Source organism: Temnothorax americanus, unplaced genomic scaffold (genome assembly GCF_048541705.1).
Source record: "Temnothorax americanus isolate GAGA-0224 unplaced genomic scaffold, ASM4854170v1 Scaffold37, whole genome shotgun sequence".
NCBI lineage: Eukaryota > Metazoa > Arthropoda > Insecta > Hymenoptera > Formicidae > Temnothorax > Temnothorax americanus.
The window spans coordinates 66,193-89,981 of NW_027509515.1; the positions used below are offsets into that span (position 1 = coordinate 66,193).

The 23,789-nt window shown below is 36.8% G+C and overlaps 3 protein-coding genes and 1 long non-coding RNA gene across 4 annotated transcripts; 2 read left to right on the forward strand and 2 right to left on the reverse strand.

Annotated features, from left to right (window-relative positions):
* The first annotated feature begins 807 nt into the window (after nt 1–807).
* LOC143901970 (heat shock protein 60A) lies at nt 808–5,293 on the forward strand. The gene is given in 6 exon segments (XM_077414641.1): nt 808–1,000; nt 1,923–2,334; nt 2,531–3,117; nt 3,691–3,713; nt 3,715–3,983; nt 4,058–5,293. Coding segments are annotated over 5 exon segments (1,692 nt in total). The 5' UTR covers nt 808–1,000; the 3' UTR covers nt 4,459–5,293.
* Nucleotides 5,294–6,257: 964 nt separating this feature from the next.
* On the reverse strand, nt 6,258–8,765 carry LOC143901972 (DEAD-box helicase Dbp80-like). The gene is made up of 8 exons (XM_077414643.1): nt 8,607–8,765; nt 8,238–8,476; nt 7,866–7,958; nt 7,581–7,798; nt 7,326–7,503; nt 7,003–7,240; nt 6,755–6,917; nt 6,258–6,633 (listed from the first exon to the last, which is right to left on the reverse strand). Exons 1-8 carry the CDS (start codon nt 8,667–8,669, stop codon nt 6,380–6,382), a joined length of 1,446 nt encoding a protein of 481 aa, XP_077270769.1. The 5' UTR covers nt 8,670–8,765; the 3' UTR covers nt 6,258–6,379.
* A 753-nt stretch (nt 8,766–9,518) lies between these two features.
* On the forward strand, nt 9,519–10,844 carry LOC143901986 (uncharacterized). The gene is made up of 3 exons (XR_013258233.1): nt 9,519–9,852; nt 9,932–10,149; nt 10,267–10,844. It is a non-coding gene; the product is annotated as an uncharacterized LOC143901986 (long non-coding RNA).
* Nucleotides 10,845–13,282: 2,438 nt separating this feature from the next.
* On the reverse strand, nt 13,283–22,971 carry LOC143901888 (uncharacterized). Its single transcript, XM_077414525.1, has 11 exons — nt 22,813–22,971; nt 22,434–22,533; nt 18,771–19,351; nt 17,669–18,624; nt 17,392–17,558; nt 17,145–17,321; nt 16,762–17,064; nt 16,528–16,687; nt 16,320–16,450; nt 14,854–15,462; nt 13,283–13,882 (listed from the first exon to the last, which is right to left on the reverse strand). Exons 1-11 carry the CDS (start codon nt 22,821–22,823, stop codon nt 13,706–13,708), a joined length of 3,372 nt encoding a protein of 1,123 aa, XP_077270651.1. The 5' UTR covers nt 22,824–22,971; the 3' UTR covers nt 13,283–13,705.
* Between the last annotated feature and the right edge of the window lie 818 nt (nt 22,972–23,789).

The following is a 23,789-nucleotide window of genomic DNA, read 5'->3' on the forward strand; positions in this document are numbered from 1 at the left end:
ATTTGTAATAAGATTCGACTTTCCAGCTTGACCCTAATTTACCGGAAGAAAATTAGGGAAACCTTTTTTATTTTTCAATATAGTTTATTACAGCGATTTATTAAAATTGTTCGAATAATAGGGTTTCTGTGGTATCTCGAGACGTTGCATTTCATTAGCTAGATGAAATCAAAATTTTTAGATTGTAGTTAATATTGAAACATAAAAAGAGAGAGTTACTCTTTCAGAACATCTATAAATAGTCAGCGACGGAATGGGATATCTGCAAAAAAAGATATAAAAGTTAAAAGTGACTTCTGCTTTTTTACTGACACATATTCAACTAATAAATGATTTCGTCTTATCTTTTCGAGTAGATTAAATCAATATAAATTTGAGTGACCTATAACAAAAATATTGTTATTGTTTTCAGATATCCCCCTCCATCGTCGACTAGAAAGAGCAACTCTTTTTACCCTTAAATACCAATTGCGGTCTAAAAATTTTGATTAGGACCCGATCGTTCCAAGGATTTAAAACAGAAAAACGCGTACCCAGGTAGAACAAACTCGACAACATGATAACGTCATCACGAGTCATGATGATGTCATTAGCTTCATGTTCTACCTGGGTAAGGACCTGGGACCTCCTAGGACTCAATGATCTCTGAGGATGAAGGTAAAATCTCTCTCCTTGAACGTAAGATCGGACTTCGGACTATTGAATTCCGCCTTCCGCCCAATTCAGCCCTATGATGTATCGCGATATATACGTCACTGGCGATCACCGGCGCGCACGCGCGGCACGCGTAATAAATCCCTCTGTCTCCGTCTCCCGTCTCCCGTCGTTGCAGTTTGCACCCATGTGATAGCGCACATTCTTCGTCTCCTCGCTCCACACTTGTCTACTTGTCTTCTATCCGCGAGACGTTCGGTCGCGCCGTGACGATCTTCAGCCCGCTCAGCTCCCGACACCGATCGTCGATCGTCGTCCGTCGAAGAATCTTCCCTGAGAATCCAAGGTGAAGCCACGCTCGAGCCCCCGCAACGAATTCGCGCCACGTGTTTCTCCGGAAAATTCGAGAAACTTCGCCGGCGGCCGGGGAGGGAGGGCGAGTTTCTACGCCGGCCGGGAATATCCTTGCCGGCGATTTTTCGGGAGCATCAGCGAGAATATTCTTCTCTTTTCCTCGCGAACGATTCGCGCGAGAGGAAGTACGTGGTCGATCGGACGATTTTCAGTCAGATCCCGCGATAATCTCGCCGGAACGTTAACCTTCACTCAAGTCGCGCCACGCGGGACTTTTACATAACCGCGTTCTCGCCCCGGAAAATTATTCGCGACGCGGCTTCAAGAAATTCGAGGCCTGTTTATTCGCCGCACTGGACTGCACTAAAACTTTCTCTCGCTTTCGCCAAACTTCAAAAACATATCCACATATCTTAATTTATTTCATTTTCATAACGATGTACGTTAATTAGTCCTCCGGCTTCGGTTACCCGTGATAAAATCGTTCTCGTGCGATTTAACTTTTTCGGCGTCCAACGAGACACATTCCGCGAAATACTCGAGTAACGTTCGAGGAATATGATGAAAGAACTTTTTTTTTTACATTTTATTATCGTTTACGAGACGCGAAGGATATGCTTGCTATTAACCACTTATCTCGACCAATTGTCTGATCCGTTCTGAGACTTTAAGAATTAGATGGTCTTGTTTGAAATAATAGCAATGGAAAACGAAAACTGAAAGTGTATTTTTAACAACTGCGTCAGAGTTATTTAACATTGAGCGTATTACTCTGAAAGATATAATTTATCTTTAACTGATATATATTTTGTACATACTAATATACAGCACGTACACTTGGCTTGGTTTGTTAGCCGCTTATCTCCTTTGTTTTTAATTTTTTTTGTTTTTATTTTAATAACTTTTTTTTATAGATGCATAGACTACCTACCATGTTGAGAGGAGTTGCCCTGCGCCAGTTGCAGGCGCGCACTTATGCCAAAGACGTGCGTTTTGGAGCAGAGGTTCGTGCCTTGATGTTGCAAGGCGTGGACATTCTGGCGGACGCCGTCGCCGTAACGATGGGCCCTAAAGGACGCAACGTTATCTTGGAACAGAGCTGGGGAAGCCCAAAGATCACGAAGGACGGTGTGACTGTGGCCAAGGGCATCGAATTAAAGGACAAGTTTCAGAATATCGGAGCTAAGTTGGTACAGGACGTAGCTAACAATACCAATGAGGAAGCTGGAGATGGCACCACAACCGCAACCATATTAGCTAGAGCGATAGCCAAAGAGGGATTCGAGAAGATCAGCAAAGGTGCCAATCCTATAGAAATTCGACGAGGTAGGCCTCTCAATTTATACAATGAATAGTTTGTCTTTATGTATCTCGGAGAGTCTTGGGAAATGTTGAACTTTGACCTGAGCTTCGAGATAAATCAATGAGCAATCTATATGCGTCACTACATGCAATATTTTTATAAAGCATGAAAATATGAATGTTTCTCTGAAATAACGTTACACAATCTGCGGCGTTCTAGGTGTAATGTTAGCAGTAGACAAAGTCAAAGACGAGTTGAAGACGCTGAGTAAACCTGTCACGACACCCGAAGAGATCGCTCAAGTGGCAACAATATCCGCTAACGGCGACAAAGCCGTCGGCAACTTGATCTCGGACGCCATGAAGAAAGTCGGGAAGGAAGGCGTAATCACTGTGAAAGACGGCAAAACGCTCACCGACGAGCTGGAGGTCATAGAAGGGATGAAGTTTGACAGAGGCTACATTTCGCCGTACTTCATCAACTCCAGTAAAGGCGCCAAGGTCGAGTTTCAAGACGCGCTCCTTCTCTTCAGCGAGAAGAAAATCTCTTCCGTTCAGAGCATTATACCTGCCTTGGAACTGGCAAATTCGCAACGCAAACCTCTCGTTATAATCGCCGAGGATGTGGACGGCGAGGCTCTGTCGACCCTCGTTGTTAATCGTCTGAAAATCGGGCTGCAAGTGGCTGCGGTTAAGGCTCCCGGATTCGGTGACAATAGGAAAGCTACCCTTCAGGATATGGCGATATCTACTGGCGGCATTGTGTTCGGCGATGACGCAAATCTCATCAAATTGGAAGATGTTCAGGTAAACATCTGTTCAATCTAGCAGTAGCTTAATCGTATCAATTCATTATTTCCGATAAGGATTACTATTTATCTCATACTCTGAAGCAAAATTACCTTCAACACGCCAATCAACTTATAAATTGAGGCATATATGGAATTTCAAGATCGAGACTGACTATGAGTTGTGATCGCTCTTATAAATATCACTACATGCCTGATTGGTTTAGACGCCCGTACGGAATGTAGGGAGATTCAGGTTCGAATCCTGGCAGGGGTGTTATTTTTCGCAACATGCTATATCTTGTGGATACATGATTATTAATTTAATTATGTGATGTACTGTTTTTTTTTTATCTTTGATTGAAGCCACATTTAGAGTTTGAGAGTAATGGCGCGTGGTTTGCTAGGGCGATGAATTGTACATAAATTTACGCGAATAATATTAGGCAAGATCCAGTTCTGACTGGGAACAGCTTGTTCTTTAATTTAATTGCAAATCTAAATCTCTTGATTGATAAGCAACTACTCTCATTAAATTATCCAGCGCCTTAATCATCTGACACTTTAATGACGGTAATACTTTTTTCTCTAGCCAAGCGACTTGGGTTAAGCCACGCACAAAGGACGCGACTCTCATTTTGAAAGGCAAGGGAAAGAAGGCTGATCGCGATAGGAGAGCTGCGCAGATCAGGGATCAGATCGAAAATACCACGTCCGCGTATGAAAAGGAAAAACCGCAGGAACGTTTGGCAAGGTTGGCGTCCGGTGTTGCCGTTCTGAGAGTTGGCGGAAGCAGCGAGGTGGAAGTTAACGAGAAGAAGGACCGTGCGCACGACGCACTCAACGCCACGCGCGCCGCCGTCGAGGAGGGAATCGTTCCCGGAGGTGAATTTGGATCTTCGTCTACTCGTTTTCGCGTATCCCGCGTACATATTAAATGTAACATCACTTTCTTGCAGGTGGCACCGCGTTATTGAGATGCATACCGGCGCTACGACAGCTGAAGGCTGTGAATGGCGATCAGGAGACCGGAATCAATATCGTGGCGAACGCTCTGCGTATGCCATGTCTGCAGATCGCGCAGAACGCCGGCGTCGATGCCAGTGTTGTGGTGGCCAAAGTAAGCGAGGGCAAGCTCGGCTACGACGCCCTAAACGGCGAGTACGTTGACATGATCGAAACGGGCATCATCGATCCCACGAAAGTTGTACGCACGGCACTTACGGACGCTGCCGGCGTGGCGTCGTTGCTGACGACGGCGGAGGCGGTGGTCACTGAGATACCCAAGGAGGAACCGCAATCGCCGATGGGCGGTATGGGCGGTATGGGTGGAATGGGCGGCATGGGTGGCATGATGTAAAGAGAGAAACGTAAAGACTGAGCAAAAGAGACAGTCAGTGTTGCGATATTGTTCGTAATGAAACGCGATTATGCTGCGCGAAACATTGTTCAAATAGTTCCAAACGTTGATTCCGTTCGAACGGAATAGAAGAGATATCCGGTCTTGTACAATTTGTACTTTGAAACATTACAGGCGATAAAATACCACTCGTGTAGTATGAAACCATTATTATGAACACTGTTCCCCTTTGTTTTGCTATAATTATTGTTTCAGAATTCATATATGTGTGTGAGAAAGAGATCGCTTGTTTTATTCAATAAACTCATGCGGTGCATACACACAAATGTTTCTAATACAAATGCATTTACTAATGTATACAAAAATAACTACGTGAAACGAACTTGTTAACATGTTTATAAAGAATGTAGAAATACGATGAATTGACAATTCAACCAATTACACGATGATAATTTTTAAACCAATTTATTCTGTCCATCGTTATGTTCCCGATATTTCAGATTATAATTGTTTCACGAAGCCAGACACGAGAACGAGTAGTTTGTTCAATATTTTATACAGTTTTCTAGTTATAGTAATCATTCAAGACGCAAATGTAAAAATGAATATGCGTATTAACTGTGTGGGAGGTTAATTATTTAGGCTTTCATAATTTTGTAATTGTTGAATTTATTTTCCGTCTGAATAAATGTATGTGTAATTACAATTATGTCCCCATACGATACTTAACATTATATAAGTTATATGGCAAATGAGCAAATAATTAAGAAGATTGATAAGTACAGAGAGAAGAGTTTTATTAGAATGAATATAAATATATATTATTACATTATTATTAATTGTGTTCGTTCTTTTTAAACGATCATTGAAACGCAATAGATACAAATGACAAAACAATCTTTTAATCATAAGGAATTTGTTGCTGTCGCCATTTTTATTCAAGGCCTATTCCACCGTAATCAGCTGAAATATCGATCTATCGACATTTATATTTTCAGAATACGCTCGTGAAACTTTAAACTTGTTATTTTCTGAAACTATAAACATTTCAGAAGATATTCAAGTTGATTATCATACATGCGCGATTACTCGAAGAGACAAATGTAAGACAAAAAGTATTCGCGCTTTTCTGTTTTTTTTTTCCATATTAATATAGATAAAATATCCTTGTTTTAAATTTTTTACGTAATCTGTTGCGTAAATTATATTATAATGTCAAGTACATTAAGTGCGTTTCTATTATAAATAAAATTTATACGGTCGGAAAAAAATATTCCGCTAGTTTTTCTTCGAAAAACAAAGCTTAAGTGAAACGAAATTTCAATGCAGTTTGAGAGATCAATATATTTTACCTATACGCGTGCATTCGGCAGATGCGACAAAAATATCCAATTTTGAATCGCCTTAATTTTGATCCAATAAAACATAGAAAATAGCAAAAAAAAAAAAAGAAGTATGAAACAAAAGAAAAGCTATTTTCTAACGTAGTTCGACTGCGTGAAAAAGAAAAAATATCCTTTTTATATTCAAAATAAAGGGCGGCGGTGTGTGGTCTAGTGGTAGAGCGCCAGACTCGTAATCTGAGGAACCAGGTTCGAGTCCACTAGAGCCATGTAACATGGAAAAGTTTTTTTCCGAAAAACCGCGCCCCTCCGTGCAAGATGCGGAGAAAACAGGGCTCTGTCTTTCGGAAGAGACGTTAAACCGTTGGTCCAAAGGAGGAAACAGTAAGGTAGTGGATGAATTGGAGGTTAGGGTTGGGTACGTCCCATCAAAACGCCCTTTAAGGCCCCTTGGGGTATATAAAGTACAATTCTTTATTCTTTATATATATATATATTCAAAATACACACAAAGAGAAGTCCGATAAAAATATTATATCAAAGCCTAGATACATTCCGAATAAAAGCATAATATTAGCCTAAACTCCGATTTTTTCGATCTCATCCGCATCTTCCGCGTCAAGATAATGTATCTTCTTGCCAAAGTGCCTCTCTATGTCTTTGCACAGTTGCATTGCCTTCGGCGAGTCGATTAAATTAATGGCGATCCCCGATTTGCCGAATCGCCCTGTTCTTCCGATTCTGTGCAAGTACGTCTCACAATCGGCTTGCTTTTTTTGGTCCATCGGCAAATCAAAATTAACCACTATCGTCACCTGTTCTACATCAATGCCTGCCAAAAGTACCATACATTTTATTATAAATATATTATCGTTATACTACGCTTAGATACAGATACAGGCAAAAGTTCAGGAATTATGTATTTGCTATATATTAAATTTCTTCGTATTTACCTCTAGCTAAAACATTCGTAGTGACAAGAACTTTCTCAAGTCCTGCTCTAAATCTATCCAGCACAGAAATCCTTTGTTCGACTGTCAAGTCCCCAGACAATATTGCTACCGCATGCCCGTCTTTCGTCATTTTCTCTGCTAACCAACTGGCCGTATTTTTCGTCTGTAAAGTAAAGTAATATATTTTGTTACAAATGAGTTGCTTATTTAATGGATTTAATGAGTATTCAATATACGATCGATCTTACGTGACAGAAAATAATCGCTTGTCCAATGGTGATCACGCCATAGATATTAGTGATAGCCGTATATTTTTCGTCTAACGTTTTGCACTTGATATAGTACTGTTTAATATTATCCAAACTCTCTTCTTCTCTTAATAACCGTATTATTAGCGGATTACTGACTATAATCTCCGCAAAGTTCATCACTTCTGGCTCGTATGTCGCAGAGAAGAACATCATTTGACATGTACGTGGCAGTAATCTATGCATAAAATAAATGGTGAATATCTCACGTGAAACATAGATGTATTCAGTCATGTAAATATTAAACATCTCGAGAAGATTACTTGTGAATACGGATACACTGATCTTGATGGCCTTGTGTAGCGATCATGACGTCAGCTTCATCCAATACAAACACTGATATTTTGCTTAGATCAAAGAATTTGAACTTTTGTCCCCAATCAAGCACTTTACCCGGAGTTCCTATAATAATGTGATCGGTGATGTTCGATCCACGGCTTACTGTAACAATTAAAGCGATATTAAGAGAGTATCTTAACAGCAGAAAATTCAAATTATATAAGAAAACGCTGTATTACTTTCTTCTCCTCTCACAGCGTACTTTATTTTTATCTCAGGGCAAAAGCGCGACATCCTCGCCGCTACTTCGCCAGTTTGGATCGCCAGCTCGTAAGTCGGCGATAAACAAAGTACCTGTGGGTAATCTTTTGTGGGATCTACCCGACTCAACATAGCGAGTACGAACGCGGCCGTCTTACCCGTACCAGATTGGGATTGCGCAATCATGTTCTGCGGCCTAGAAAGAATTTCCTCATAAAATATGTTTTAAGAAAGGCTGAAAGTAGTCTCTGATAAATGCTTACGGATCGGCGAGTAAAGTGGGTAAAGCGGTTTCTTGAATTCTCGAGGGTGCATTGAATCCCATAGCGTAAACACCTTTTAACAAGGCAGGTTTGCTGTATGCAAAGTAAAAAAAAATACAATTTACATACATATATACCATTATATTGAATTATGTAACAAATAATAGTAGTAGTAAACAAGTGGATCTAAGACCTGTTCGTTTTCGCTATACTTCTGAACTAGTGCAATAATTAGAATGAAATAAATATATTTTCTTTCATTCTAACTGGTTGCACTAGTTCAGAAGTGCAGCGAAAACAAACAGGCCTTAAATCAAGCCCTCTCGTCACGACTAAAAGTTAATTATATATATGTATATATAAATTATTTACAGATGAAGTGCGTCAAAGGTTTTGACACTGTATAATGGTGAATTTGGATCCTTCCTTTGAACCTCTACAGCCTTTGTCGTCTCGACCAATCCTTTCCTGATAATTTTCTGCAGGAGCGACTTTTCCGACGGTGAGATCTGCTCCTCCGACGTATCGTCATCGCTCTTGACGTCTCCATCTTTCACAGATGGGGTAGGGACGGGTGTTGAGTTCGGTTTATCCAGGTTCAAACTCGTCACCTATGCATAATACATATGGTTAATAAACTTTTTGCATCTGGCCTCACGAAAAACTAGTGTTCAGTTCAGGTGTCATGAGCATCAAAAGGATCACGCCGGTGCAACGTATCCGTGGACAGTCCCGCTTTACCTTCGATGCCAATTTGTCCTGTTCGTCGGCGTACTGTCCCCAGTCGACCTTAGTCGAAGCCATATCTGCCGACCGCCTGGCACGTAACTGCGATAGAGAAACGTTCTTTGAACCGCGTATCAGGATAACGCTCCAAAATTCGAGTATATATTTGCTATCACGGTTAACCAAGAAATCCACGCGCACGTGTTACACGACAACCTCTTTATACTCTCGAACTCTCGAGTCTCGAATGTGCTCGAACAGCTCGAATGGTCTCGAAACTACTCGAAACTCGAAACTCCCGAACCACAGAGTTGCGTTCCAAAATCCACTCTGGGTAACTAAAATCTATAGTTTACGTGACGTACACTATAGCATTTTAGTTAACTAGAGTGAATTTTGGAACGCAGCCCTGTATATACAGTCACAGGTATATACATTACAGTAGCGCAACTCCTCTGATTTCGTGTTGGCCAAAACGGATTGCGCATGCGCGAAATAAAGCACTATTTCTGTCTCTTTTCTTCTTACTGTCTTTCCTTTTCTAACGGATTTAGAGGCACATTTAAATGCCTAAAGGCCGGTTTTCACACGCAATGATTGGTGGCGCCAGGCCGCGCCAGTCGACTAATGCTAGTAAAAATGCAAGTGTAAACACTTGATGCAAACTGGCGCTAGTAATGTGGCGTTTACTGGCGGTTATTGGCCAAAGCATATAACCTCAAAATTTGAGGTTATATGGTTGTTGTCATTTACTGTGTGTTTAATAAATGTTAAATATTTTCTATATTATACGCCAATCACTGTGTAAACACTTGTGAGTTTGCCAGTTGGTTCTGGCGTCAATGAATGCCAGTCAGTTGGCGCCACTAATCATTGCGTGTGAAAACCGGCCTTAAGGCGTTAAAGTGCTATAGACAGCTATAGAGTGACTTGATAAAAGTCGGAAAAAATATGTGTAAATTGTGTGATTGTAAAGCGTGTGATTGTGAAGAGATTTGTGAAGTGATTGTGAAGTGATTTGTGTATTGGAAGTATAGAAAGGAAAGTTAACCTGTATAAATTTTATACAGGTTTCCTTTTCTTTGACAGCACTTTGATCTTAGCTTTGTTTCAGATTTTTTGCTACGAGAAGGAATTAGAAAATGGAAAAAACTATTAAAGGCGTTAAAAAAGAAAGTCATTGGTGTTCAGTGACAGGATGTATGAGCACCATAAATGTGAAAAAACGACACTTCTTCCTTTTTCCAAAAGAACATGATAGGTACAATACTATTTTAATAATTGTTTACATTATTATTTCATTATTTGCGTAATTTAATTAATTATTCTGACATACACAGGTGGTTGGCATGGGTTCATGCATGCAGGAGATTTTGATTGATTTATTTGATTTATACTATAGATTGATTTAATACTAAAAAGCTCCGAGTATGCTCACGCGCAATTGTCGATTGTGCCATGTACATTTTGAAGAAAATCAGTATAAAATCGTCAAAAGTCGAGCTCGCCTTCATCCAGATGCTGTACCAACAAAATGTTTAGAGTTTACCAATAATAAGTAAGTTTTCATTTATATTAGTTTTAATTACTCTTTATTTGGAAAAATCTAGTTTTGATACTTAAAAATATTTTTGATAGTAATATAAAATAATTAAAAATAAATTATTTTTTACAGCAGTACTACAGCTTCTACAGTATCAACAGATGTAGTATCAATGGAAAATGAAAACAATAATATGTAAGCTATTTTTGCATTTATTATAAAAATATTAGAAAAATTAAATTTAAATTAACACATAACTTAAGAAGTTGAAGAAGTTTATGTATTATTAGTATTACAATGCGCGAATTACATATATTTATACATATATTTAGTTTTTAATATTATTAATGCAATTTCTTTTGTGCAATAGCTTAGCATTATCAGTAAAATTTTCAATAATATATATTCATTATTTGTAAAAATTTATCTACATATATGTTATAAAATAAAATGTAAAAATTTTATTAATATATTTTGTGACCACATATTATTGTATCATTAAAAAATTGAGTTTATTGCTACACACACACACACACACACACACACACACACACACACACACACACACACACACACACACACACACACACACAAAATGTATAATATATTTAATAAATAATATATTGTAAAATGTGACATATTTTATAAAAATATATAAATGTATACATTTAATCTAAAAAGTGTTATATTAATTTAAAATGTTTACATAATTTCTTTGTGTGTATACTTTTATGCGAGAAAATTATTCTATATATTATATATGTTATATACTTATATTTTACATATTTATTCCTGACTTATCATATTATATATATATATATATATATATTTATATATATAATATACTGTTAATATTAGTATAATATTTCATATATTAGTATTTTATATATCATTATTTTGCATCATTAACGGATTCATCTATTATATATGTAATATTTTTTAATTTTTTTTAATTTCTTTCATTTTTTTACGCGCGCATTGCATGACATTGTACATTGTTAACAATAATTCTGCATGATTTTTATTGAAACTAACAGACACGGTTGTATCTCGCGCCAACTGCGTTAAATTAACCTCAATATGGACTAAACGAGTAGGAAAGAGAGAGATGACGAAGAGAAAGAAGTGAGACAGAATACTGCTTTATTTCGCGCATGCGCACTCCATTTTGGCCAACACTAACATCAAAGGTGCCGACAGAGAGTTGCGCTACTATATACTGTGATACAGTTATACAGTAGCGCAACTCTCTGTCGGCACTTTTGATATTAGCGTGGATGAAAATGAACTGCACATGCGCGTGCGAGGTATGTAACCAATCAGAGCATCGATAATCTGTCTCACTTCCTCTCACTGTTATAAGTCTCTCTCTTTTTCTAATTTATCGTTGCGTGTCAGACGCGCGTGTTTTGATTGGGATAATGTATGGAGACGCATGTTTGACGTGCGTTATAACGCGCAGAAACGCATGCATAAACAACAAGGGTTACATTTGAGATAGAAATAAAACATGATGTACAACCAGACGCGCGCTATATATTTATTTATTGGCACTATACATTTTTTAATTATATATATATAGGTTAGGTATATACAAAATACAGATAAATTTTAATAATTTGTATAGCAATTGTACAAATGTGCCATATTACTTTTTCGTGTTATACACGAGTTGTATAACACAAATCAATAAATTATTTATGCTATCAATATTTAAACGGTCACAAAAGGAAATATCAAGGAAATATTAAGAAAATTATATAATATAACTTATATATATATAAGTTTTATTTATATATAATATAACTTGTAACTTAATTTTATCTAATTCTTTTTATTTACAATGACAACATTGACAACTATGTATATGTATATAGGTATATGTATATGTGACAAATGTATAAACTGTCAAGTTACATGATTTCTGCAATGATAATTGCAATAACAAAGTATGTTTAATAGCCTTACAGTGGAATTACTGGCTCCATCATTTGGCTGTACTGTTTCACTTGTATAAAATATACAGTATAACGTGATCGAACGGGGATGAAATGTTTTGCTCTACTTACCTCGACGATTCGTATTTTCAACCGAAAAGTAATAATCTCATGCACATTTGTTACGAATAACTTTATCATACCGAATTGGATAACGTCGCACGCGTCAAGTTTTTATTCAGATTGTTGTGGCGAAACAGAAAAGAATGTAGGTTTTTACCTGTCGGACAACTTTTTCTTTGTTCTCTCGTGTCGCTCGAGCACCCTCAAACTTCCATCTACTCGGTCCACGATTCTCTACGATCTTAAACAAGTAATGCCGGCAAGCATTACCTGAAAGGAGCACAAAGTTGCGAGCGAGATGTCGCGACGCGATAATTTGGCGATATTATTCGCTGAAGTAAGATCTCAACGACCAATAGAGGTGTTCGGTTCGAATTACTTACATCGAGATTAACACTAATAGGACTAAAGTTCTAGATAAGAATGCCCGATCATTGCCAGGTACGTACCCGCATATGCGCTAGCGATCCTGAAGGAAATAAGGAAAATGTAAAATGTTAAGAATGGCATGAAATTTTATAATATAATTTTCTTTACAAATAATGTTTGCATGCGTCAAATACGCGATGCTTTTTTTTAACCGTTCAAAACTGCGCGCGGTTTTTCTGAAACCAATCGAGTTTATATAATGCTGATTGAAAAATTTATATCAGCAATCAATAATATCCATACTCCTTCAAAACTCTCCTTATTATATAATGTCTAATTCGTGTTCAAATACTAATTTCGGTGGTATTGAGACGTGTTTAAAAAAATTTAATTTATAAAATATATGCGATATAAAATAAAATTAATTATTAACATTCTAAGCTGTAATACGCGTTTCCCTTTTTACACCTGATAAATTTTATCATCGGCTATTCATATTATGTATTATCGCTATATTAACATTTTTATACGATGAGCATTTTCTCATTTAAATAAAAATAAAAAATATTTATGCTATTTGTTCGGTATTTCTCCATATAGTCGATTCCAACAGAATGGTTTTATTTCATTTTCGTTCGAAAGAAGAACTTTCATTTCTGGGTTATTATTACATCACTATATTAATCTAGATACAATTGCTATTCTCTTCTATGCTGATGTATTGTTGCGAATAACTTTATTTTATATGCAAATCATTACATGTTATCTTATATGAAATATACAATTTTTCATCATATGTACAGATGAATTCATAAATAATATTTGATCGCATTCAGTATATGTTTGAATGTTTCAAAAACTTATCTTTACATCATTGTTTCATTGGAAACTGAATTTTTTTTAAATTTACAAGTTTCTGCAGTATATATTTGTGGAAATATGTGTATGCGAATGTGTGTATGTGTGGGTGTGTGTGTGCATATATATATATATATAAAATACATATTTTTTTATATCTCTATTAAATAGGTTTGATAAACTTTTTGAACCGAGGAAAGTGGCATCTAGGAATCCGCGGTTTACATCAAATTAACATTAAAGATATACTGAGGATATTTCGACACATGATCTTTCTTTCCCCTTTAGGATTTCTTTGTGACCGCCGTGACCGCTTTATTCCCGGATGCACTTTGCGGCACGAGATGTACGGTTATCAGCGATAGATCGAGCATTTTACGCTGGTATTTCTTGTGAAACACCATAGCGGCAGATTGCGTCTTAAACACAATGGTCGCACTACCCTCGCCCATGCGTATGCTCTATAACACGAAGAATAAAGAAGACACTGGTTATTAAATTATCGAGTATATATCGTTTATTTAAAATAAGTATAAATCTATAAAAAGTAAAAAAAGCATAAATTTTGAGATGAATCTTGAATGTTATCCACGCTACATACAAGAGAAATAAAACGAGTTAATGTAAAGTTGTCAACTGAGCAATCTTAACGAATTGTCTTATGGAATTTGTGAATATTTTTAAATTACACTAACTGTTTTAAACAGAAATTTACATGTTTTGTTACATCTTTAAAGCTTCTGAATTACATTCTATACATGAAAAAGAAAATAATACTGAGAAAATTATATGAACTAAAATTATACATATACATATGTATACAGAATGACCCACATAACTCAACAAAATAGAGAATTTATAATATATATATATATATATATATATATATATATATATAAAACTCTATATAAAACAAATATTTTAGACAATGAAGAAATATGTGTTATAAGAAAAAACTGAAATATTTTTTATTTCTAATACATATCTTTGGAATGAGTATTATAATACATATCTTTAGAGTTAACAATAATAAAATTAAAAACTAAAAGAACAATCGACAGAATATAATGTATATAGAATAACAGTCTCCAATACTTTAAAATTTACTTAAAGTAAATTTTATAAATTCTTTTATAAATCTATCATGGGAATGATATCTCATACCCTGAGATCTTATACCCTGTATCTTTGTTTGAAATCAGTATTTAATCAAATAAAACTAGCGATTTTTATGCAGAAATATATAAAAGAAATGCATGTAGAAATAAATCATAGCCTTTTGAAATCTCTAAGTAAATTTAAGCATAAATATTTTCCACAATCATAAAAACGTAAAAACAGGAAAGTATATGAGACGTGCGTAATAAGAATGATAAGGATTAATAAAAATGTAGATGTGCCAGGTGAACACTTTTCATGTAAATATAGTCACCTCAATGGTTCCGATGGCTTGACACATACGTCTGATTTGGGTCTCAGACGTGCTCGCGGCCAAATTTTCTAATTTAACTGTGTTTGTCTTTATCTCGGGTAACTTTTTCGCTTGAACCGCAGACTTCTGCAGCACAATTCGCTGGGGATTTTGCTGCGCATTCGTGACTTTCTGGCCGTGAACATTTGCGCTGTCATTAATCACGGTCTTTTGCAGACCACCCAGCGTTTTATGCGCTACTATTCTCTGATTGGCGACTGCTGCTTTCGAACCGACGACCGCAGACTTTTGTAACATATTACCCTGATTCTGTAAAACTTTCTGCGTCTGTATAACTTGCGTATTAGATATTTTCTGCTGTAGTCCCTGACTCTTTTGCAGATTGGAGACAGTTTTTTGAATTGTTGTGGCGATCTTTTGCGAATTCAACAGAGGCTTCTGTATCACAACTCTTCGCACGCCAGACTGTTGCACCACTTGCCTTGTTTGTATAATATCGCTGGCTTGATTAGTCGCATGTCCGGAATTACTTTTTGAACCACTCATGTCGGATAAATCGTTGGTTTGTATCGTTCTGATAATTCGCACATTAGATGGTCTGTCCACTGCCTAAAACAAAAAACTTCATTTTAGAGAAAAATTTACTACGCAGAAGACAAGTTAATTGCTTTATAAAAAAGATATTGACAACATAAAACTAGTTTTAATTCTAATACCTGCATCTTCTAAACAATGAAAGAAGTAACTTTAATTAAAAATCTAACGAACTTTGAATCTTAAAGTTAACACACGTCTCTCAATCCGAAGGAAATAAAAGAAACAAAATTTATTGAAAAAGTATATTTTATTAAAACATAAGGAAAATGTACAGTGACATCTAATTGTTCGTATAAAGCATTATTATTTTTTAAAAAATCACTAATTTATTTTAAAATGTATATAATTATAATTATTGATAATTAGTGTAAATGTTTAAAAAATGACATTTTCTCCCACTAATATTTAATGAATGTACAGTAATATTGCGATTCTGAGAGAAGTTTTGATTAGTCTAAAAAACCAATCTATGGTCACTCTTTACATGCACATAAGTACTTATACATAATTTATGTGATATTTACAAGTATTGTAAAATGTGTTTAAAAAAGTATCACTTAACGAATATTATCACTGGATGACTTATTTCTGTTATCTATATTTGATTTATACTGATGCAGGAATAGAAATTTGGTCGTCGTAAAAATCTTTCTTTTTACACACATACACACGCATATACTCATGGACTCACGCGCGCAGATACGTACACACATACACACAAAAGATCTACACATTCACGAGAGAAAGAAGAGATATATATTGTACAATTGTACAGCTGACAATTGCATAATCTTGTTATCCTATTGTTCAACATTAAACAATTAATCAGGATTGAAGAATGCAACATAATGATACTTTTAATGTTGTACCTCTGTGCTCTGTGTATTGACAGGACGATTCCGTCCTTTGGCAACAACAGGGCGAGTTTTAACAGCGCTGTCATTTACAAATCCCATCAGCGACGGTACAGGTTTCGTTTCTTGCTGCGTATTCTCATTTGCTGAAATATTTCGGTCGTATCGTTGTAATCGATAATAAAACAGGGGATACGTCCGTAGAAATAATAATACAATTTACCTGCGGCAATACTCGAGTCAGTCTTCGCATCCTCATTTTGTTTCTCTATCGCGGCCATCTTACGTCTGTTCTCCTTCTCACGTAACAATTTTTCCCGAAGTCGTTTCTGCTCCTCCATTTTCTTGCGGTATTCCTGCATCTCTGGATCATTATCTTCTTCCTGAGATTATAATTCCGCGATATATTTAAAAGCTATTGCTTCGAAAGATATTGTTTGTAGAATGAGAAATTTACCTTGTCAGCAACGGTTTCATTTACTGTATCTACTCTTCGCACCTCTTGAAGATTTCTGTTAGGCGGCTTACTGCGTTTCGGGCTCATTTCCCGCGGCCCTTTATCCATGGAGTCAGAAATTCTTTTTTGTGGAAGCCTGCTCACTCCGCGAGACGCAACGTTTATCAGAGGCCTAAAGGTCTTTTGGTCGTAAGGATCGCTGCGATACACATTCGGCGGCGTTCTGCTTCTCTGCACGTGATCGTTTCTTGTTCGTAGCGGCAAATCTCTTTCTCGGTAACTCTGTTGAGATCCTCTGTGATCCTGATATCATGATAAAATGAATGAGTATTGTAAAAGTAGGCAAAATAATGCAAATATTATTTGAAAATTATAATATTTACCTCTTGATGATTGTCCTTTTGATCCCATTGACCCTCCGATTTATATTTACTATCGCTATAATTACTTTCGCGAGAATAATTGCTATCTGAAGGATAATGCTTGCTCGGCGGGCTCATATTTTGAGGTCTCTGTGGTCTATTTTCTTGCCACACGTCAGAAAAATATGCATACGGGTCCTATGATAAAATTTAATGACTTGCAATTTATCCATTCGATTTATTAATTTTTCGTTACGCAATTACTTACATCACTTTTATTTTGCTGATAGTTCTGTTGATAGTTCTGCGATGGACCTTGTTGAGAAGACTGATTGTACGACCCCTGATTCTGATACGACGAGTGAGGTTGTGGAAATTGCCCGCTGTGAGAAGCTTGTGGTTGGACTTGCTGATTAGAATCCCATACAAGTCGAGCTAAATGCATTTACCATAAAAGAGGAATACGAAATACTAAACAATCAGAGATACTAATCAATTACGTAATTGAATTCAATACATAATTAATGTTCGTTAAAAGAACTCACAGTCGTTTGCAGGCTGAACGGTGCCTCTGAAATGAGGGTTGATTAGAATCTTGTGGCCTGGAGGCAAAGACGACACACTGTGTGACACATTAGATACCGACTGTTGTGGTACCGGTGGCATCGTATTATTAAATAGGCTATTGGGTACTTGATCGGGATGGTAACCAGCCCTTGCGTCGTAGGCGCTTCGGTTTTCGAACTGCGGTTCTTGGAACGGCGGCAGTCTGTTCTCGAAGGGCGGCTGACTAGGCATTTGCACGTTCGGCGGCAGGGTTTGCATGGGTGGACCCTGGGCGGGCTGCTGGCGCGGGAATCCCTGCATAGGCGGCATCGGCAGGTTTCCCCCCGGTGGCAGCATATTCGGCGGATTCCCGGGCAGCAGCATGTTCGGATTACCGAGGAGCGATCCACTACCCGGGTTACCTTGCAATAAAGGTCCCTGATTACCCTGCATCGGCCGGTTTTCCTGCATCAACCGGTTCTCCTGCATTGGCCGGTTCTCCTGCATCGGCCGGTTCTCCTGCATTAGCCGGTTCTCTTGCATCATGCCAGCTGGATTTTGGAACGGCGGTTGCATCGGCGGTTGCGAGTGATACGGTGGCTGATTGGGCGGACAATTATAGTTCGGTCCCTGCATTAATCCCGTGGTCAAAGGACCTCTGGGTCCATACTCAGGTAGCCTCGAATTAATTGGCCGCGGTCCCAAAAGGCCTTGGAACTGTCCGGGATTGAACTGTGGCCTATTCTCCACAAATTGCGCCGGCGGCGGCCCTTGCATCGGACCACTCGGGCCAAAGGGCTGTTGAAAGGATTGTTGTGGATTAGCTTGGTATATTAGCTGCTGAGTTTGTATGTTACTTGGTACGCCAAGGAGAGAACCACACGGTCTGGTCTGTATTAGTGGCGGTCTGCACGCAGGCGGTTGATTTTCAAAACTCGGCCGTGTCGTACCAAACCTGCGGGATGTAAAACTGTCTTAGAACATCCGAGTGAATAAGAGACATAAACAGATAACATCGTTTTCTTTCGTTTCTTTATTCATTTCATTATTATTCTTATTAATTATAGAGCCCTTAAGCTTATTATTAAAGCCAAATGTTACCTTGGATTGAAATTTCCAGTATTTTGTAAAATAAATCGCCCTCCTCTGCTTCCTCTTGTCCCACGACCCCGTCCTCTTCCTCTGAACGGCATTCTGGATGGCTCCGATGTGAGGACGTTCTCTAAGGTATCCGGAATATCATTGTTCATCTTTGGAGAAATCATCGTGCGCTCGTTTTGAAATCTGTTCCGCCTTTCCTTCGCCTCCTCGCAGTCGTCATCTTCCATTCCTTGCCCGTTGCCGACGTACATCTTCTGTACATTTTTCTGCAACTTCTCGCGCAGATCACCCTTGCCGATATTAGAAATGTTAACGCTACTCGATTCCGAATTTCTGCTGGACTGAGGCAACGCCTCGTGCTCGTTCGCGTAATCGGCATTCTCGTCCTGGTCGTAATACGACGACGTCGACTGTGCCTCCGGATGGTCGCCGTCTTTATAGAAATCGTTATCGCTACGTTTATCAGTATTGCCTCTACTAAACTCTATATTTTCGTCTTCGGCGTCTAAGTCGTCGAGCGCGTCCGTGACTCCTAAGTCCAGTACATCATCTGTTTCCTCTTCTCCCTTATAGCTATTCTGCTGCTCGGGGAATCAAATTGCCAGATATTTGTAATGCAAATACGAAATTTATCCATTATAATGTAGTTATATAATCTATATATCATTAACGTATCTAAAGTTGTGCGTATATGGAATATCCTCCGTTCTCTGCTCGAGTGAAACATAAACGTGTTGGTATAAATATATACATTCGCACAAGTTCAAGTTCCCGATGTATGTCTGTATATAATCCGTTCAGCATGTAAAACGTGATTTTCAATGACTTCCATCTTCTTAAAGATTTTTCTCTCCGCCTACTACATTCGTTAACATACTCGGGAAAAGCATGCTTTTATCTCTAACGATAATAATAATGAAACACAAATCTTATAAAGAAGCGTAACCGATGATAGCGGCAAGTCCGAGTATACACAGCAGTAAAAAAATGTGAGTGTATGCGGTACGATATATTATCGGTAAAAAAAAAAGAAATGTAACGTGGGACAAATAGTATCGTATAACAATCGAATAATATCTCGAATGATCTTTATACGTAATCAAATTTTGCTTATGCCTCGCGGAAGAAGACTCGTATATATATCAGTGCAATACAATATAATTCAGCTATAACTCAATATATACATGCAGTTGTACGATTGAACTGTATAGACACAATTTACAAAGTTTACGTTTACTCTTTCCAGATTTCAGCATATATGAGATTCACAATGCATTCGTAAAACTCTATTGTATATCATGTAAGCTGTAATCAGACACAAGTTACTTTTACTATATTCAATAAGCTTCAATATTTTAAAATATACGTTGTCTAATTTCGATCGTTATATAAAAAAGTTCAATAAGGTTAATAACTGAATTATTTTTTGCAGCGTCTATTCATCGGCTGAACTAGGATACTTAATTAATACTAAAAATCGCGGTACAATTTCGCATTAAGATTGCACGCGGTAACTTTTCACAACCGCTACGTTGTGGGAAATCGAGACTAAGTCTTCTAAGATTAAAATATCGAGATGGCTTAATGTAAATATTTACGTCATCATAAAGATTTCTTCACATGTATAATATACGCGTGTATTTATTTAACTACAAACATTTCCTTTATTAATTGTTGAAATTTATAAATTGCAAAATAAAATAAAAATTTATTCTCACGCAAAAAAAGCAATCATTTATTATTATAAAATATTAGCGCTTCGAATAAATGAGAAAATAAATAATATTTTTCCTTTTGTACAACGCAATTATACATTTTTATATTCATTACTTCACATTAAGCCATTCAGAGTAACGAACTCTTTTTAAAGAACAAAGCGAAATATAATCATAGAAATTTACATTTGCAATCAGCAGATGTTAAGTTGCGTACCGTCAATCAATTGACTCAATTGTTTAAATGGGATTGCGAACATTGCACGCTTTTTCCATTCAATTATCGTTGATTCCGCTTGAGATTCTTAATTTATAATCGCATTTACACGGCAGGTAAAATAAATACACATAGCACTTATATTATTAAATAAACATCTTTTAATACAATATTTGTCTAAAAATTTATATAAATTTGAACATGCGTTGCGTTGTGGCTCAAAAACATTTTAAAACAAATCTAAATATCTCAAGCTGGTATCTCAAGCAAAAAATAACATAACAAAATGTGATAACTTTTATAACTTTTTCATGTATAATAAATTAACGTTATTCATTTCTAGTTTATGTCTCTCTAATGTCGGAGCGTTTTATCAGCAGCTATCTGTATTCTTTTTACCTGTGTAATTTTATAACTGTCCATCGACATTAAATTACATGCTTACACCAAGCGTACATTTTTCATGTGCGATAATTTTCATTAAACATTTATATCCGGATAAAAAAGATGGTTCGTACTGAACCATTGAAATCGTAGTTTAAGTACAGTCCTGTGTCATATATACCTATGTAAAAAGCATATATTTCCATTTGGAAAAGGTCTATTCGTGACTATTGAGAAAATATCCAGCGCGACAGATATTACGTGGCATATATGAATATATCTACATATATTAAACTATATATATATATATATATATATATATATGTGTGTATATACAACAGTTATATATCGCGCATGTTTGAAGTTCTGGATTTGTATGCGATAGAAGAGAATACATGAGAGAGGATCAAGTTTCTTTCCTGGTACAGTCAACGGTTCCTTAACACAATCGGTATTGCGGTTCTCTGGTTCTCTTAACTCATGCACAAAACGCATTAAAAATTTTTAACAAGTAACAACAACATATATGAAGAGTATAGGAGAAGAACGATCAATGTCCATCCGTAGTAATTTCGAGAAAAATTTTAAAGTTTCAACACATCAGATAGTTTATGTATTATAGATTTTCTGGCAGTGAATATCGAAACGCAGCTTTTAAGGGTTTCATTTAGTGTTTATATTGTATATTGGATTCTGATGGTTCTTTTCTACAAGTGCATGGACTATGATGTTTTTTCCCAGCACAGTACAATTCTTCTGACAAATCAAAACAGATAAGATTTAGGTAAGTTGTTTGAAAATGTCACAAGATAGCATGATCAGACCAATTTCGACAAAAAGTAGACTTTGATCGTTTTTCTCCTGTACTCTTCATAGATATGAATTATAAGTATTGATACGTCATAAATATTGATGTATGAAATTAAGGAATTTCAAGCTTTGCGAGCGACATCAATGTCTAACTCGTGCGCACTAGAATCTCTCATAAGAAACATTTTTATGGAAAACGGAAACGTTGTTGCTTTTAACGCTTAAATCTTTTTTGTTCTTTTTACTTTAACGCTATCTGTTCGATCATCTGCAATAATGATAGTTGTGGAAACTATCCTCGATACAAGTTAGCTTAACGAAAGCAACAATAAATAAGGATCTAGAAATGAGACAATATCCATTAAGGCATCATCGTATAAAGGAATCGAGAGAAAGAGGAAAAGAGAGAGAGAGAGAGAGAGAGAGAGAGAGAGAGAGAGAAAGAGAGAGAAAAAGAGAGAGAGAGAGAGACGAATATGTCAAAGAGGGTATAATATTTCATCCGTCTGAAAAATAATAGGCAAACGGCATGCTTACCCTTTCCAGTTCATAGTCATCTGCTAGGAGAGCTTCCTCCTCGTCGTTACCCAGATCATATTCCTCGTCCCCGAGATCTTCGTCCAGTAAGGTATCGTCACTGAAAGAATTAACGAGAATTGTGTCATTTTACGAGGATCGCGATCGCGAGATCGGACTCGACGGAGAAGAGGAATCCCCTGCTTTCCAAAGTGACAACAACCTACGTCATTGTTGGAAGCGTTCGCGATCCTAACCTATTCGCGTCCCGAACGCGAACGCGATCGCGTCGATTCGAAACGACCGCTTTCTACAGTAGTCTCAATAGTGAATTACAGAAATAGAATTTAATCCAAAGTTAATCGTGTGATCTTTCGAGACGAGAAATGTTAATACTTACTGCTCTGACATCGTAAGTCGCAGCTTCTTGTAGGGCAGAAAGGAGTGGAAAGGAGAAAGAGGAGTCGAGCGAGGAGTTCGAACGACGTAGCAAGGTAGACCGGAACGACCGGAACGCAAAGCCGCGCGCGGGGCGCGGAGCAAGTCGAAGCGAACTGTCAGCGGAGGGCGGAAAGAATGGAATAGGGAATACGCGCGAAAAAAAATGGCCGTAGATTGCCTCAAGCGAAACATCCGGACATCTTCTATTTCGTTCTGATTGACAAAGTTTACGTCGGATCGAATATGGCGAAACTTTCCGCCAAATTTTAAAATATAGGTAATGGTCTGTTTTCAGGAACTTTTCTCAGTAAATGACATATAATCAATGCGGTTTTTTTTTATCTTATTTGTTATATATTTGAGTCTATAAAAAAATTAGGTTTTATAACAAGTTGTAACTTTTAAAGTTGCGTGCACCGCCAGTGCATATGGTTCCAATGCTGCATAATTTTACACTGTAGGTTAATTTAATCTGAAACACAACAATATTTTCTTGTAAATAAATGTTATACAGAATTACGAACTATCGGGGGAGGGGGAATTTTTTAATTTATAAAAATTTACGAAATTTACGAAAAAAGTTACAATTTTGCCTCAAAATTTGTCTACTATTTTTGTTATAAAAAAAGAATAAAATGCAAAATCGGAAAAAAACCCCGACAGTTCGTAACTATAACATTTTTTGGAACCATGCACTGGTACATGCAACTTGTTATAAAAGTTTTTTTATAGACACATATATATATATATATATATATATATATATATATATATATATATACTCTCAAATACATATATAACAAATAAAATAAAAAAACCCCGCATTGATTATTGTTATTTACTAATTGTAAGAAAAAAATTCCTGAAAATAGGTCATTTTTTGCGTGCGACAAATTTACCCCTGAAATAATAGATAATAATTCATAAATTGTTACC